The 18,797-nt window shown below is 39.0% G+C and overlaps 1 protein-coding gene across 1 annotated transcript in view; it reads left to right on the forward strand.

Moving 5' to 3' along the window:
• Positions 1–18,797, forward strand: part of LOC129043472 (histone-arginine methyltransferase CARM1-like) — a 322,921-nt gene that overhangs the window by 139,799 nt on the left and 164,325 nt on the right. Inside the window, 2 exon segments of the mRNA XM_063650130.1 lie at positions 12,737–12,843; positions 13,850–13,954. Of these exon segments, the coding sequence (XP_063506200.1) occupies positions 12,737–12,843; positions 13,850–13,954 (212 nt within the window).

An 18,797-nucleotide genomic window follows, 5' to 3' on the forward strand; every position in this document is an offset into this window, starting at 1 on the left:
TGAATTTACATGATCTCCAGAGTCCATAAAAGATAGAGCAGTGGCAGGAGGGGAGAATATGTCAAACAAAGCTTCTTTTGTCATTTGGCATTTGGATCTGAAGAAAATTTTTTATATGGGTTCCCAATAGGACTTGGAATATGCCGTCATACCAGAGTGTCAAGGATTCTAGACTCAACAGTCACTCAATAGCTACATTCTCAATAAGATTTAGAATATCCCTTTTTATCAAAGTATCAAAAAATTATAGATTTGACACTCATTCTACAGCTGGATTGCAGTTAAAGCTGAAGGTAAGCCGTATATATACAAAGATCTGCTGGTTGTGGTTATAAAAATATTGAATGATAACCAATATCCCTGGATTGAATCCTCCTGGCTTTCGGTCCATGTTATCCCCTCTTCTGTGTAAGGAAAGTGCAGATGGATGTCAACCAGGAAGCACTAATTTAACTATTGCTGGATCTATTAGTTGCTTGTCATAGAGTAGATGGTTGATTACTTTGTTAGGGAAGGATGATAAAGCAGTGGGTGCCGTGGGCATGCTCTCTGAGTGGAATCACTCTTCAATATAGATGCCATACTCCAGGATCCCATGGATCATTAGTAATTATACAGGAAGGGTGGGGAGATGAAAGGTTTGAGAAAAACTCGCTTTCATAGTTGAAATCAGTCAACAGTACCATATTCATATACAAATATGTTGTTTGGGAATGATAGCGACTGACTCACCAGAACTTATCTGATAGCTCTAGACTTTGAATTTGAACCTGCCCTAACGAGTGTCTGCACAAAATGACCAAATAAGGTCATTGCCAAGAAACACAACTACTTCTCTTACACATTTAAAATAAAACTGTCAATTGATTGAAACAAGCATACAATAATATGTTTGGCTATCATTTTTCTTAGCTTTTATGATTTCGTGGTGCTCAAAAATAGAAGGGAAGTACTTGATATTTTAAGTTGCAGACTTTTTGTCCATGAAGTTTTGTAACGGGGCCTTGAGTATATGGGAGGCACAGACTCAAATGCCTATACAGCCCAAGCAAGTCATGGAAATGCATGAAGTGGGCTGGTTGCAAAGAAGAGAGAATGGGGCAACTATGGCAACTGGAGATTTCATATCCATTCAAAAGGTTGCAGTAGCTACTTCCCTCATGTCGGTTGTTGCTACACAGTAATTCAGACCCTAGTGTGCCCTGTCATACTATTTTAGGTAGAAATCCTTGTTTCCTGTGACACTCTTCTGAGTTTTAAAACACATCATGTCCAAATTAAATATTCCTACAGACCAGATTTAGCCTCTGCTCATTTTGCACCCAGTTGACTATCAATATAAATATGAAAGAGAAAACAAGATAAAAGCAAAGAGATTGAGCTAAGAAGACAGATGCACATCATGCTTTTAGCCAATTATAGATTCACTCCACTGAGAACTACAGTGGGTACATTTTTCTCTCTAAAAAAATGAATACAAGATGAATTTCTTGAATAGGATTAGGTAGCACAACCATGCAGAATTATTGTTAAATGCATGTTTGAATGGGAACAGAGCTAGATCTTAAAAATCGCATTGCAAAACTAACAAAGCAGTTACTTGTCATCCAAACTTGTCTTTTTATGTGATTTGAAATCTCAAGTCTTCCAGGTACAAAATACTTTCTTTCCTCTGTCTTGCAACAGCTATAGCATTTCTCAACTGAGTTTGTAAGTGTTTTTGTCTCATTCATTTATGGATAATATATAAAGGGAAAGCCCAGAGAGATTTTGAAGTCTACGTATTATGCAAAGTTTTCTCATGGCAAAATAAAGTGCCCCAAGCATTATGTAGTGAAGGTACAGACTGCTGTTTCAGTTTTTTAAATACTATATAGGATTACACTAATGCTTCTCCAAAGTTATTTGTTAGGGGAATGGAGGGAGTATGGCATAAGCAATTATGAAAATGTTCATTTCAGTTGTCAAATGTCATTTTTTAAACAGTGTAAACCTAATCAAATTGGAAATGTGCCTTTATGCCACCTGTTTGGTGTTTACCTGTGCTGCTTTCCTTGCTGGGAGGCATGCAGAGGCCTCAGGAAGCTATGAGAACTAATTGAATAATAGCTCTTGCTGCAACATAAATAAATTAGTCCCTCTGTGAATACATGTTAAATGCTCCAGAAGGTGCATTCTGGCCTTACTTAGTGAGTGAAGGTACCATTTATCTTTCTACAAGTCTGGTGACCTTCAAATGACTAGGAGGTTGTTTGAAATTCCATCTTCATCCCAAGTAATATTAATGTGGAGTGGTCTTCACTGGATTGGTTAAAGCACAGTGGTAGAAACACGCCTAATTGCAAATAGACTGATTTAGCTCTAGGGTTCAGAAAAGCATGGTGCAGATTTTAAAAGCACATGAAATGAGTAAGACATTAAAATATATAAAATTTTTAGTAAAAACAAACAAAAATAATACACTCTCAGCAAACTCCAGTGTCTGGCAATGACCCAGGAAAAAAATACATTATTGTAAATTGGGGGAATTTCTGTTTTAATCAAAGCTACCTATACAAAGTAGCTCAAGTCAAAAAGAAAAAGTTATCGAAGTGAAATGTCTCCTGGAATTTAAGGCATTTCAGGCCCAGACAGTGTCCTGGTACCATGGTGGGGAAGCAGGTATATCGTCTCCAGCTTTCATGTGTTGCATGGTCTCCTCATAATCATCTTTCCGTCTCCCCATCTCTCTCAGTTGTGAGTGGCTACCTCCCCCAAAGTTACATGAACTTATAGGCAGGATGACTCAATCATTTATCATCTAAATCAAGAAACTTTTGAATATGAAAGGCAGTGGGATCAATTATTTCTCCAGGACAGCAGGTATAAACTGAGATGTTCCAGGTGAACCAAGACATAGGATTACCTGACTACCACCAACAACATTAGAGCTTCAGAACCTGTCCCTCTTTGATTACGGTGCCTTAGTCTTTTGGTTCAGGCTGAGTTACCCTCTGGTCAACAGCTCATTCTTAATCTACTGGTTGGCTTTGGGGTCCAATGGTGTAAACAGAACGTCAGAAGCTTGGAGTAGGGCCAGCTATTCCAACTGAGTGTGGACAGAGAAACAGTGCTGGCAACTGTGGCAGTGTCAGAGACTCAACATGTTATAGAACCAGAAATTTTCCACCAATTGGCTTGTAGTAGCCTGTCACAACAACCACCTGCTGCTGGAAACAAAATCTGGGTTTAAGCTAATGCAAGTTTCAAGATTTCAGAAGCTGATGAGCTGAGTGGGTGTTTTCCATGACTCACCTTCCTCCCATTTTCCCCTGAAGCCTGCAGATTTTCTCAATCCTGTTTCCTTTCTTTTAGCTTAGTCTATAACGTTTCTACCTCTTTTTCAGTAGTAGTTAACTGTGATTTTGCTTACCTTTAATATACTCTCCTTTCTTCTGATAATGGAAGCCCAGTCTTCCTTTTGGGTTAGATAAGGCTGGCTCAAGGCTAGTCCATTGGCATTGATCCCCTGGCCACAGAAATGGATTCAGAGATGAGTCTTTCATTTAGCATGGTTCAACAAGACTCAATATGGGGCTTTTGTTGGAACACTTTGGAAGGACTGAGGTTGCTGAGCTTGTAGCAGTGTTGCTTTAGAGTTGCTGGTAATCATCTTGTTCTATGAGCGGGAAGCCTGTCTAAGCGGGAAGCAAAAACAGAGAAATGCAGAGCAAGAAAACAAGAAAAAAAGAAATAGAACAAAAGAGTGAGAGCACACACAAGTGAGAGAGCAAGTCCTAACAACAGCGAAGGAGAGCTTGAAAATAGCTATTCTTGATAATGGAACTTTAATCCTGTATTTTTCGGTTTTGTGAGCCATAAAGCTCCCATTCAAGTTATAAGTAGTTGAGTTTTCTACCACTTGTTAATAAAAGAGTTTTCACAGGTATACCTTAGAATCTTGGTTCTGTTCTGGTTCAGTCAATTATTCCTCTATTTAAGGTTGACCTCCTGTTCCATCTCTTTATTGGAGACCACGCAGTTCTTACATCTTGGGCTTTCTTTGTTGATGGGTAGAGCATCAGGGCAAGTCTACCAGGATTCTACAGGAATTAGGGATCTCACTCAATGTTCAAACAAATGAACAAACCGCCCTTGCCTTTACAAGTGTTTAACATTACTATTTTACTAATGTTTAGGTCACTACTTGTCATCTCAATAAGTGTTCTTTGGTTTTGAAGATATGCATGAAGATCATCTCTGACTTGAAAAAACATGATCTCAATTGTTTTGCCATAAGATTCTTGACAGTTAAAGATTTGACAAATACACAAAATACTCCCAATAATAGTCCTACCCAGTGCTTTGCACCAATCTTTTGGTTGGACAAAAATTGTGTTAGGTTAGTGTTACACAACTTATGAACTGTAGGCTTGGTTGTTAAGTATAAGGCTTTGAGTGAAGAGGAAACCCAAATAATATATTCTGTTTCTTAGAACTTATAAGTAACTTTGTTTTAAGAGAGTTTGATTTGATGGCTGCTTTCAAGAAATGCTGACCAAGTTCTTTTTAAAGAGGAGACAAAAGCACTAAAAGGGAGAAATTTGCTTGAAGTTTGATGAAGCTGTGCATTTTTCTAGTTTTTTTCATGTATGCAATAGGAACATACAGTGTCTTATAATAATGCTATTTATGTTGGGCACTCAGAGAATCTGCTTTATATCTAAACGCTTTTTGCTACTTTACTAAGTAAACAAACCCTTGTATGAGGTGTAAAAAGGGCCACCCTTATGTTGAATTTCCCTCAGCAGCAGAGTTCCCTGTCTATATACACGTTTGGAATGTATTCATTTTCCTACACTACTTCAACTCTTACCACCTGAGATATCTGTGCCTTTCTGTGGAAAAACACACACAGCATACCTGTATAGGAAAATTCCTAAAATTTGGTTTATGTTTATCTAACTTTGAGAGTTGGGATGAAGAAGGTGTGGGAACTGTCTTATGCAAATATGTCCCTATCCACTGAAAAAAAGAGAAGCAAAAATATATTGTCATATTTAGGAGTTTAGATAATAAATGGATTTTGACTTGAAATATATGATGGATCAGATAATTTGGTTTTGCCACTGAGACACTAACTCAAAGAACTTTATGATTAGACTTTTTAAGTAAATAGATGGAGCCCAAATAGTTAAGTTTACACACCTATGATTAGGGAAGAAATAAGTAAATGAGAAAATAAACTCCTTATTCTGAGGTAATTGCTTTAGAAGATGTGAACCAGTCGAGAGGTAGAAGTCAAAATGGATCAAAAAAGGAGAAAGAGGACGAGGAGGAAAAATAAAGAGAAAGAAGAATAAAAAAGGAGGAGGAGGAGGAGGAAAAGAAGAAAAAGAAGAAGGGGTAGGAAGAAGAAAAGAAGAGATGAGGAAGAAGAAGAGGTAGAAGAAGAAGGAGAGGAGGAGAAGCAGGAGGAGAAAAGGAAGAAGAAGGAGAAGGAAGAGGAAAGGAAGGAAGAAAAAGAAAGAATGCTTTCATTAATTCATTTACTTATGCATTCAATGATATTTATTGCATACTTACTATGTGCCGGGTATCATAATTTGCTCTAGGATTTGATGGTGAATAAATCTCTGTACTCTCTAAATCTTTTAAACTTACATTCTATGGAGCAAGACAGAAAAAACTAAGTAACTAGACAAAATAATTATTATCCTATATGTTATTCAAAGAACTAATAACAGGCAGACACAGAGAAGAAGACCAGTATTCCAGCTGTAGATATCACATCCATCCTGCTTGAATGATGTTCTGTGTGTAATTCCACTTCTCCCAGCACTGACCAGGTCAGGAGATCGAGACCATCCTGGTTAACACGTTGAAACCCCGTCTCTACTAAAAATACAAAAACAAAATTAGCCGGGCCTGGTGGCGGGCGCCTGTAGTCCCAGCTACTCGGGAGGCTGAGGTGGGAGAATGGTGTGAACCCGGGAGGCAGAGCTTGCAGTGAGCTGAGATCGCACCACTGCACTCCAGCCTGGGCGACAGAGCAAGACTGCCTCTCAAAAAAAAAAAAAAAAAAAAAAGAATATGGGGAATCTATTCTAAGACAGTCTACCTTAAACCACATCCATCTCAAGGGGGAAAATGCTCAGACCACAAAACTGGGGGAAGAAGAATGAAAGAAGCAAGTGGTTAGTGTTGCTCTCTTCTTTGTACACTGATTAAAATGGTATCTTTTTCTTCCTTGAATGTCCAGTAAAGAGAGCTTAATTGGGTGAGCTCAATCTGATGGGCTAGAGAGAATTGAAATGAGCTATTGCAAATTCTTCAAGATAGCCCAAAATCAGTTTTGCAGCAATGTCTAGAGTTTGACATTATTTTATGAGAATCCACATCATGACTATTCTATTGTCAGTTGTATATTTTCTGGTATAATGTTGGGACATGTGGCCAGAACAGCTGAGGTAGTCAGACAGGTATTACCCTTTCCTGGCACAGAAAGCAGCTAGTGTCTTGGTAAATAAACTCTTCGTATGGAAAGCACCACAGACAGTGTGACTTGTAAATAGCAGCTATTTAAGAGAAGCAAGCAAATAAAAACAGATCCCTTCAATCTGGTCTCTAAGGAGTAGTAGAACAGAAAGAAAATGGTACATCTGAGTAGTCTGTATTGATTCATGAGTAGAAATACATACTAAAATTGAAAAGTAATGGTTTGTTATGAAGAAGCCTAAATCAAGCCTGAGAATTGAAGGAAAATAATTGGAATCATGGCTGTAGCGTGGAGCTGCTATGTCCTTGGTAAAATATCTACATGATAGAGAAAATTGCATTTGTGTATTTGTGACCAAAAAAATTACAAGACACCATGGTTTACAGCCTGAGAATTTATCATAGTAGTTCCACCAGGTCATCCCTTTTAAAAACAGTGTGGGTAGATGTGTCCTTTGAAAGGAATTCTCATTTTACTCATGATGTGTGCTCTAGTCATAGGAACTGGGCTTTTACGAATAACTGAGGGCAGTTCCCCATCCTTATATACTCAGCCCACTGCCCTCAGGCTTCTAGACAATATCCCCATAGGGACCTCTTTATTCCAGAGCAGCAATTCTGATCCATGTCTTCCCACCTCTCTACCCTGAGCAGCTGAAGGAGCCACTGTGCAAATCTGGACATCCATTTTGACTTTCTTATATTCTAAACAGCTGGCCTTTCTTCCCTCTCCTCTGGTAACCATTCCAGCTCTACAGAATTAACAGCGTCCTTCAAACAAATGGTACCTGCAGATCAAAAGGCTCCTCCACATCAAAAAAAAAAAAAAAAAAAGGACTCCTTGCCAAAATCATCTTCTCCAAAAGCAAAATTACCTGCTGGATTTAAAAAGCCCTTCACTTCTCTTACCCCAAATTCTGTCCCCCAGTTTGGAAAACTGAGGAGGAGAGGAGGATAGGCTATTATTGCTCCTTTCCTTTTGGGTTCTCCAAAGTTGCTGAGGAGAGGGGAGAAATCAACAATTAAGTTTCTTTTCCTTTTTACAGAGGTTTTTTTATTTATTAATTTTTTTGACTCTTTATACACCATGTGGAAACATAGACATTTTTCTTTTTTTATAATACACATTTATTTAACCATTAAAATAAAAGTGAGGGTAAACTGTGGGAAAAAAAAAAAGAACATTCTTTTGACAGAATTCCCCACAAGAAGGAATTAGTTGATGATGGTTCCTGGACTTGCCAGGATATTCCTGATTTTCTAAATCCCATCAATCCTATAAATACATCTTAAACTTGTCAAACAAGAGGCTGTGATTTTTGGTTTGTTAAATGTGGCCCCTGTATTAGGATTATAAATAGCTGTGACTATAGTGTCTGCCATGGACTGAATTGTGTCCCGTCCAGATTCACATGTTGAAATCCTAACCCCAATGTGGCTGTATTTGGAGTAAGGAAGCAATTAAGTTTAAACGAGGTCATGAGGTGGAGCCTTGGTTCTGCAGAATTCATGTCCTTATAAAAAGAGACATCAGAGAGCTCAATAGCTTGCTGTCTCTGCCATGTGAGGATGCAGTGGAAAAGGCAGAAAACTGCAAGCCAGGAAGGGAACCCTTGCCAGGAACCTAACCGTCTGGCACCTTGACCTTGGACTTCCCAGTCTCCAAAACTTTGAGAAAATAAATTTCGGTTGTTTAAGCCACCCAATCTGTGGCATTTTATTATGGCAGCCTAAGCAAACTAACAGTGTTAATAATATAATAAAATTGGATTTTTAAAATATCAAACACAATAGAACTGACACATCCAGCTCAGTACTTACTTTGTAGGCTATTCATGTATTGCATGGATGCTCGTGTAACATAAAACTTTGTTGGAGCTAATTGGCGAGCCATACAAGAAGACCAGCTGTGTAACTTTATAGTCAAAATCTTGTTTTTTAACCAAAAATGATATTTTTCAACTTGCCATATATCCTATTAACTTAATTGGGCAGCCATTATTTTGGGTTGTATTAAGGTCTCAAATTTCCCCCAAAGGATAGAGACTTGGAACTGTTGAGAATATTCAAAAGATTATTTGTTAAACAAATTAATTTACCATAGGCTTTGAAAGCCCAAACAACAGAGACTCAAAGAACTCACAGATGGGTGACAAAAACCACTGCTGGCAATCTCTGAGAACTCAGAGAGAATTGGAGAGGTGCCAGGAAACTAGAGCTGGGTAAATATTGTCCAATATCTTTTTAAAAGAGAAAAATGCAAATATAGGAAATTGTAGCTTAACAGACTTGATATTTTTGACTCCCAGTCAAATTTTGTAAGCAAATAGTTGGGTCCAGAATTTAAGGGAACATAGTCAAAAAACATTGTTGAAATTAAGATAAATTAAGATCTACTTAGTCTCTGATGTTGCCTCTGAGAACAAATTGGAGAAATGAGCAAAATAACATGACAATTAAGGAGCTTTGAAGCTTTATGTGTAGTTGAGTGAGTCTCTATGAAAAGTGTTGACACAGAAAAAAGCTGACAGTATATTGTTAATAGTGAAAAAGCAGGTTGTAAACCAATGGAGTACAATACTATTGTTGTATATAATATAGAGATAGATGTAAAAATGTAAAGAAAAATTCCTGGGGAAGTCCCAAAATGTTATCAGTGATTATATCTGGGAATTATTTTTCCTTTTTGGCTTTTCTGCATTTCTAAATTTTATATGGTTAAGTAAAAGACAAATTTTTTCAATTGCAAAAGAAAATGGTTAAGGCCGGGTGTGGTGGCTCACACCCATAATCCCAGCACTTTGGGAGGCTGAGAATGGTGGATCATTTGAGGTCAGGAGTTCAAGACCAGCCTGGCAAACATGGTGAAACCCTGTCTCTACTAAAAATACAAAAATTAGCCACGCAGTAGTGGCACACACCCATAATCCCAGCTACTTGGGAGGCTGAAGCAGGATAATTGCTTGAACCTAGGAGGCAGAGGTTGTGGTGAGCTGAGATCGTGTCACTGCACTCCAGTCTGGGGGACAGAGTGAGACCATATCTCAAAAAAAAAAAAAAAAAAAGAAAGAAAAGTAAAGGTCAAAAGAAAAAATATAATGGGAGAACAGAAATATCAACCAATACATTGATTTTTATGTGTAGGAAAATGCTGTGAAGAAATGGCATTGCTTTTACTGTAATAGGATATTCTTACTACATGAATGTTGTCATACTTTATTGGCTGAAACCCTTTTGTTACCAGAATCACCAGGAATACAGATTCTGGGTTTTATCATTCTGATACAATAGACTTGGAGTGAGGCTTGGAAATTTAGCCACAGGGAATTGGTCAAATTATGGCACATTATTGAGCTGAAATCATATATCCATTAGCAATGAGGTGGAGAAGACTACTTGATGGCCTAGGACGTTATTCATAGCATCTTAAATAAAAAGTGCTGGTTATAAAATAATACAATGTAATTTTATAAGTAGGAGGAATTTTTACATACACACAAACATACCCAGAATGTTAAGCACAATTAGTCAGGTGTATAATGGAATTATTCTTTTTATTGTATTCTTTTTGATTTGTTGCATTTTTCTAAAATTTTTATACTTTTCATTTGTTGGTTTTGTAGTTATTTTTAAACCATCATTTGCATCCTTTCCTTTATAGGGATATAATTGCAAAAGATAGAGTTGACAGAAATTTTATAATGAAGATACATTTTTAACTAAAGAATCCTTCTGTTTTCATTTTAAAAAATCCCCATGGAAACATTAGCTAGGTGAGGTTAATTATTTGGGATGAGCCCTTACAAATTGGTGAAATAGTGATTGTTCAGGGTATACTGTAAATCTAATCCTGATCTACATTTCCACCTAGAACTCCTCCCTTTATCCCTCTCCGGGTCCTTTGGAGGAGATGGCATTCCCTTGTGCAGGAGGGGCAGTGGTTACATGTGTTTGCATGTTTATTTTCCAACAAGGTCTTTTTTCAAACTATCTGTCCTTACATGGGATGGACCCAGGGCCTTACAGGGCTGCTTCTCAAATTAAATAGTTTCACCAAGTTCATTAGTCATTTTCCCAAATGTATTGAATTTACATTTCAGACTTATTTATTGGGGTGGCTGCTACATTAGCACTGTGTTCTAGAGACTAGCAATAAATGAGGCTTAAACTTCTGCTATGGTTTAAGTGTCACCTGCAAAACTCATATTAAAATTTAATCGCCATTGTAACAGTATTAATAAGTGTGACTTTGGCTAGGCATGGTGGCTCATGCCTATAATCCCAGCACTTTGGGAAACCAAGGTGGGTAGATCATCTCAGGTCAGGAGTTCAAGACCAGCCTGGCCAACATGGTGAAAACCCATCTCTACTAAAAACACAAAAATTAGCTGGGCATGGTGGCAGGCGCTTGTAATTCCAGCTACTCGGGAGGCTGAGGCAGGAGAATTGCTTGAAACCAGGAGGTGGAGGTTGCAGTGAGCTGAGATCGTGCCATTGCACTCTACCCTAAGTGACAAGAGTGGACTTCGACTCAAAAAAATAAAAAAAAAAGAAGTATGACTTTTAAGAAGTGAGTAAGCCATGAGGGCTCCACTCTCATGAAATGGTTAATGTCAATAGAGTGGGTTGTTATAAAAGTGGCCCTCTCTGTCTCTTGCTCTTGCACTTGCTTACACTCTGCTTTCTGCCGTGGTAAGACACAGCAAGAAGGTCCTCACCAGATGTCGTTCCTCAGCCTTGGACTTCCCAGACTCCAGAACTGTAAGAAATTAATTACCATTCTTTATAAATTACCCAGTCTGTGGTATTCTGATATGCAACACAAAATGGACTAAGACACCCCCTAAACAGTTTCCCAAAAACTTGATTTAGGTAGAGAAATGGAGATTTTTTAAAAAAACTATAAGTTCAGTATAACATGAATGATGATGGTAAGCTTAGAACATGAGGTTGGAGGGATATTTGTCATCCTTGGCTCCACAGGAGAATTCACTCTGGAGGCTTTTTTAAAAATAGAGATGCCTTGTCTCTACCACTAGAACATTTAATTACTAGATGTAGGGTGAGGGCCCAGTATCCATGGGTTAAAAACACTTCCTAGATGATTTGGATCTAGAGCTGAGTTTGAGATCCACTCTATTACAGCAACTAATTTTGTCTATGATGTTCCAGAATATAGCAGTGAAGAAATGCTAGTTGAATAGAATCTGGGAGGATGAATAGAAGTTTGACATCAAAAGATAATCTAACAGAAAAAAATAGGGGGATTCAAAGTCAAGATGCCTGGCCAGCACTGGATTGATGTGGGAATTTGTAAGTGTTCAGCATGGTGGAAGCATGGAGGTCATAGGGCAGGTCTCATGTGTGCAGGAAGAGAGCACAGACAGGGTTCTGGAAAGTGCACACAGGTTACTGGACAAGATCATCTAGAATACTAGGTTGGGTCTAGAATGTGATGGGCAAGAGATTATCATGAACCAAGAGTGTGTGGGCATTAGGGATCCAGCCAAGGCTATAATATAAAGGAGAGACCTGGTCACAGTGCCTGCGGTGGAGTGGAAAGAGGCCACAGACAGTAGAGACTACTGGGCAGTATTCAGGAGGCATCTCTGAGGCAGAAGTCACAGGAACTGGCCACTGTGAACAGTGTGTTATCTATCAGCAATATCACTTCTGGAATTTTTTGAGCTTTCACTTCTATATTCTTTCCTCAAATGACAGAGCATTTCTTTGTATTCACATATCCCCAGTTATTTTACCTTTTCTCTATAAATCTAGATAATACTAAATGAGAGAGAAAAAACTGTCATGACAATAGAATGAGGTTATATGAATGTATATGTAAAATATATGTGTGTATATGTATGTATATATTCTATTTTTTTGTATTCACATATATTTTTTTTTCTCTTATCATCAACAATCACCTTCCCTAGAGCACTTTCTGAGTATAAATCTATGAGCTTTGTAAGCACAACACTGGGAGAATTTCTGGAGCCCAGTCTCTGCCTGTGTTTCTTTGTGCTCTCTCACTTGACATTTCTGAATGCAAATATGTCTGACAAGTGTAAATAAGGGTGTCACAGCTCGGAATAGTACCCATTTCCGCCTTGCCATCTCTTATATCATGTATGTGTTCAGGGATGAATGTGCCATTTTCATCTTCTAATATTTTCACAGTTGGAATTTTTTACAGAGTGCAATGGTGAGCTCTATGGTTTCCAAGGTGAAGAAATGGATGTGCTTTTTATCCTTGCAGAATTCAGTGCATTTGCAAATACTTTGAAAATATGCCGAAATAAAAAAAAGGAATACTCAGTGTTCAGCCAGCGGACAGAAGAAGCATCTGCTGCACAGTACTTCCAGGTCAGGAGGGTTATCCTGGGTGGAATAAATTGATTTGTTTCAAGGTGTGCCTCTGAACACATCTAGGCAGGGTGAGTGGAGAGGAGATAATTAATATTCTATTGCAGTGGTTCTCAAAATGTGGTCACCAGGCCAGCAACATCAGCATTACATAGATTTAAATCCCCATTCTGCCACTTATTACGTTGTCAGGACTTGGGCAAGTTGCTGGATCTTTCTGAGCCTCAGCTTCCTCATCTGAGGAACATAATTCATCTGATTGTCATGATGCTTTAATTTAATTAGATGAAACTGTGAAGCACTTAGCATGGTACCTGGCCCATAGAAAGCTCTACCAAATGGTGGCAATTACAACAATAATATTTCTTACCAGCGTTCAGCTATTTATATGCACCACATCACCCAACTGGCTTGCCTCTGTTTCCATCAGGATTACCACAATCACTGCCTTCTGCCCCACTTCCACCTCCACCAGGATTTCTATCCAAGTTCCGTTTTCCTGTCGAGGCTAATGGGGCTCATCAGGGCAGGCCATCCCTTTTGGTCCTGGCTCTTTTCTCTCTTGACTCTTCTTTTTTTTTTTTTTTTTTTTGACAGGGTCTCGCTCTCTTGCCTAGGCTGGATTGCACTTGTGTGATTATAGCTCACTGCAGCCTCCAACTCTTGGGCTCAAGTGATCCTCCTGCTTTAACCTCCCGAAGTTCTGGGATTGCAGGTGTCAACCATCCCAACTTGTCTATTATTCTCGATTTGTGCTCTCTCATAACCTCTGATTTAGGCCCAAATCTATTGAATCTGTGTAGTCAGAAGTCTGGGATCTACTTAGAATTCTATGCTTTGCATATAGGGCCAACATGGCCAGGTCACTGTGTCTCTCAGAGCCTCAGCTTCTCTGTTTGTGAAAGATCATGTCTTCCTTGATCAAAGTGGCTGTCAGAACCAGATGCTCATGATCGTGCTGACTTTGTGGGTTGTTTACTCTCCCTCTTTTCTGTTTCCCTTATAGTTTTATGGCTGCATTTCTCAACAGCAGAACATGATGCAAGATTTTGTGAGGATAGCCACTTACCACAGAGCCATCCTCTAGAATCACATTGACTTTAGAGACAAGGTAATGCTGGCAGCAGGTTATGAATCTCATGCATTTCAGAAACCTTTTCAAGACCAGAATCAAAATGAAGCTTTAGTAGAATTATCATCTGACCCAGGAATTCCCCTCCTAGCTATACACCCAAAAGACTTGAAACAGGCATTCAAACAAATACTTGTACACAAATGTTTGTAACAGCGCTATTCAAAATAGCCAGAAAGTGGAAACAATCCAAATGCCCATCAACTGATGAATATATAAGCAAAATGTGGTATATTTACACATGGGATATTATGACAATTATTCACATTTGTATTATTCATAAGAAGGGATGCAATGCTGATACATGCATCACCATGGATGAACCCCAAAAAATGCTAAGTGAAAGAAGTCAGTCACAAAAGATCATGTGATTCCATTTATGTGACGCATCAGAATAGGTAAATTTATAGAGATAGAAAGTGCACTAGTGGTTGCCAGGGATGAGGGAGAAAGGGAAATAGGAAGTGACTGCTTAATGAGGACAGAGTTTTCTTTCGGGGTGATAAAAATATCTTATAACCAGATAAAGCTAATGGTCACCCAACGTAATGAATGTATTAAATGACACCATACTGTATACTTTAAAATAGTTAATGGTTAATTTGATGTTATGTGAATTTATCTCACTAAAATTATTAACCTTTGAGTGCCAGGAACTCGAGAGACTGAATGCACTGTTTTGGTGCATCGCACAGTTTAGGAGCTTTATTGCTACATAATAAATAGCTCTTCATGAGACACTCTATTTCAATTTTTTCATAGACTCCATAAGTACATGCATTTATTTCCTTCATGAAATGGATATGAATGATGAGTGGTTGCCAGCACATTATACACCTGTTGTCCAGGGTTATTCTACCTGTTAAAGAGACAAACTGTTCAGAACACTCAACAGCTTATCTCTCAGGCAACAGTGCTAGTCCAAAGATTTGGCAGTATGGGATCTAGTTTCAAATTTTCTCCTTAACTAGCTGTGTGATCTTAGGCAAAATGCTGAACTTCTCTAAGCTTCGCAGTCTAGTCTACTGACATAACAATTGTAGATCCATGGTCCTTTAGCTTTGCAGCATTACTTCCCAGGAAGGTTGTGGTAGAATATTGAAATAATTATTCCAATAATCATGCCTCCCTGTATCCACACATACATAGTCATGTAGCTGCTTCTCTCATTAAGAGGCATTCTAATTTTTTGGCCCTTATCTCTGTGCTGGCTTTGTGACTTGCTTTGACCAATAGAATGTGACAGTGGTGATGTTGTGTGAGTTCCAGAGCCTAGGCCCTAATGAGCCCTATAGCTTTTGCTCTCCATTTCTTGGAACCCAGTGATTACCATACTGTGAAGGAGTCTAGCCTGCTAGAGTTCAGAGGTCACATGGAGAACTGAAGCACCTCAGCCAACAGCCAGCATCAACAACTGCCAGACCTGTGAGTAAGGCCATCTTGGGTCTTCCAGTCCAACCAACCCTCCTGCTGGATGCAGAAAAATGAACAAATCCAAGCAAGACCAGGAGAGAAACTGCCCAGCCCTCCCACAGAATTGAGAGAATTCATAAATTGTTTCTGGTTTAAGTCACTAAATATTCTTGTATCTTTCCCTCTGTTTTCACTAACTATTGTTGCATGACAGTAGTTATACTTGTATACAATACAATTATACAACCGCATACAAGTATATACAACTGTATGGTATTATTATACAACAATATTTAATGAAAACAGAGGGAAAGATGCATGAAAGGTAGTGATAAATAGCCCCCAGCTAGAAGTTGGTTTGCACATGGGTTTCTATTCTTTGTCATCTCCATTCTGCTATTGAGCCCATCAGTGAAGTTTTTATTTTGGTTATCATATTTTTCAGTGCCAAAATTTCCATTTGGCACTTTGTTATATCATCTGTTTCTTGGCTGACACTTCCTATTTTCCGTTGGTTTTAGTGGTATTCATGATTGCCGGTTGGAACTTTTTAAATAATAGCTGATTTAAAAGTCTTTGTCAGATTATTCTGACCTCTATGTCATGGCAGTGTTAGTTTCAGCTGATTATCTTTTCCCATAGGAATTGAGGTTTTCCCAATTCTTCTTGGTTGGGTTTGGGCTGCAAGTTGCCTCCCCATAGTTGGTCTTCTGAGGGCTATGTTTCCTATGTCAGTTCATTTTTCAAAACCTTGGCGGTGCTATTTGGATCTGTCCTCTGTGTATGTCACCCAGTGGTCAGCCTGGCACCTGGGCAGAGTTATCAAAGTTTTGGTATGCTAATTAGTACCAGATCCATGCATACACAGGCTGAGGATGACCCCAGGAATTTATAAAAGAAACTGTATGGAGCTGCTTTGCCAAGCTCCTTCCTCTCCGTGATACTTTTTGGTTCCCTGTGACCACTTTTCAGTCTCTTGCCAACAAGTTTACTCTGCCATGTACTTCCATGACTTTGCCTGCATATTGGCCAAGCAGAGAGAGACCGAGAGAGAAAAAAAAGCACTGGGGGCCAGCCCAGGCTTGGGAATGACAGCTCCACTGAATGGGGAGAAAGATTTCCTTCCCTTATAGTTTTGGCTAATGCAGGCTGACGTTGCCAATACCACAAGATTCTTGGGGATGGGAGTGTGGAAGAAGGAAGGAAAAGGAAAGGAAATAGAGGGAAGAGAGGAGGAGGAGAAGAGAGAAACACAGAGAATTTTCACACCCTGACTATTAGGAATTTACTTTTTCTCTGCTAAAGCCAGAACTACAGGGTGTCTCAGGAGCTCTCTTTGTACCCTGGTGCTCATTTCTGGTGTGTTGATTTTAGGCCAGGGTTTAATGGAGGAAAAAAGGAGTAAACTCACTGTTGGTTGGGTAATATTTCAAATCCCAGTCTTATTTCCTGATATAGTATGGCTGTGTCCCTACCCAAATCTCATCTTGAATTGTAGTTCCCATAATCCCCACATGTCCTGGGAGGGACCCAGTGGAGGTAATTTAATCATGGGGTGGCTACCCTCATGCTGTTCTTGGGATAGTGAATGAATTATCATGAGATGTGATGGTTTTATAAGAGGCTTTTCCCCTTTTGCTCGGCACTTCTCCTTCCTGCCATCATGTGAAGAAGGATGTGTTTGCTTCCCCTTCTGCCATGATTACAAGTTTCCTGAGGCCTCCCTAGCCATGTTAAATAGTGAGTCAATTAAACCTCTTTCCTTTGTAAATTACCCAGTCTCAGGTATGTCTTTAGTAGCAGCGTGAGAACGGACTAATACATTTCCTAATCTGCCTGACGTTCTTAACTCTTTGGAGTCCTCAAGTAGTTGCTCTAGGCATTCTGTCCAGGTGTTACAGCTGTATTCAATTCAGTGCAAGAGAGAGAGAGAGAGGGTGAAGTGGGCCTCATCCAACCCACCTAGGACTGGACACTATCTAAAAGCCACCTCTATGTGCTCTGATGGGTGAGAGTAGTGGGTAAGAGGCAAAGGTGAGACCAGAAATGGCGGGGTTTAGCCAAAGAGTCTTATATATCTTATGTCTTGAGGTGCCCAGCAAACAACCTTACTTTGCCAGTGGGACATGCCTGGTTAACAGTTACGAAGTAAACATTCCCGGTAAAGAGGATCTGCTAGGATAGATGGGCAGGATGAAGACAAAGGAGAAAAACTAGTTCATTTATGAGCTTATCTGGCCTTCAAGGTTGTAAGTAAGCAATCTTGTCAACCTAAGGTAGGTTTTTTCCAATTAAAATAAAATTTAGCTCTGAATTGCTGATTTCTTCTTCATGGTTTGAGCATGTTTCCTGGAGGTATTAGTTTTATTTAGGGAATATTCTCTCTCTGTATAGGGACTTAGTTTTAATCTATAATCTATTTTCTATGTTATCTATGATCTATTTTAAATTCTGGTTACAAGTTTAAAGACCACTCCCTAAACTAATAATGACACTAATAACTTACATTATAAGAGCCTTTCACAGACTTTTCACATGGATCGTATCACTTGGCCATTTCATTTTTTTATCTTTTCATCTATAACAATGAAGATATTGGACTAGATTATCTTTAAGGTCACTCCCAGCTCTAACTTCATTTGATTTTACAAAATACCCTTTCCCTGCCTGCCTGAAATAGTTTCATATGCCAATGAAATGAAATAGGCATCCATCTGTTAGGGGTTATGAAGGTGATAATTAATCACATGGTTGATAATTAATTATATCCCTTTCCTTCTTTGAGTTCTGAACCAATTTAGAAATAGACACAGATGTCAGGAAGAAATCACAATATCAACGTTATTGTTGCTGTTTGGAGAACAGAGTTCAGACATATGGCCAAATGCAGTTTCCTAAATCTTCTGCTCCCAAACCGAACTTTTCCACTCACTTACATGCTGAACAACTGGTCTCCCAAGAAGTCCAGAGCCTGCCCCATAAGGTTCTCACATGGGGGACTCAAGGGCACACACTTGGTTTGGAGTGGGCAGGCCGACCCCTCCCAAGCTCATGCACTATGCTTGCTCCATCCTATTTCCCAGTGTCATCATCAAGGTGAATCATTCCTGCTAAGAGGAAAAAAGAGGGAGGGTAAATGACCACTCTTAATTCCATTACTGCCCTCTCCTGGGAGTAAATATTTCCTCCCTTCTGAAAATAGAAAGAGAAAACTGACCCTACTTTAGTGACCCAGGAATCCCCTGGTTCTGAGCAAACCAGGATGGTTGGAACCCCTCACTCCAAATCCACCAAATCTATCACAAATGCAAAATCTTTTTTAGTCCTTTTTTTGTTTGCTTACATCATACGGAAGAGCATTCTGGAATAATGTCTGGGAGTCTGTGGAGGATGCTCCTTTTTCACTAAA

Source organism: Pongo pygmaeus, chromosome 13 (genome assembly GCF_028885625.2).
Source record: "Pongo pygmaeus isolate AG05252 chromosome 13, NHGRI_mPonPyg2-v2.0_pri, whole genome shotgun sequence".
Classification (NCBI taxonomy): Eukaryota; Metazoa; Chordata; class Mammalia; order Primates; family Hominidae; genus Pongo; species Pongo pygmaeus.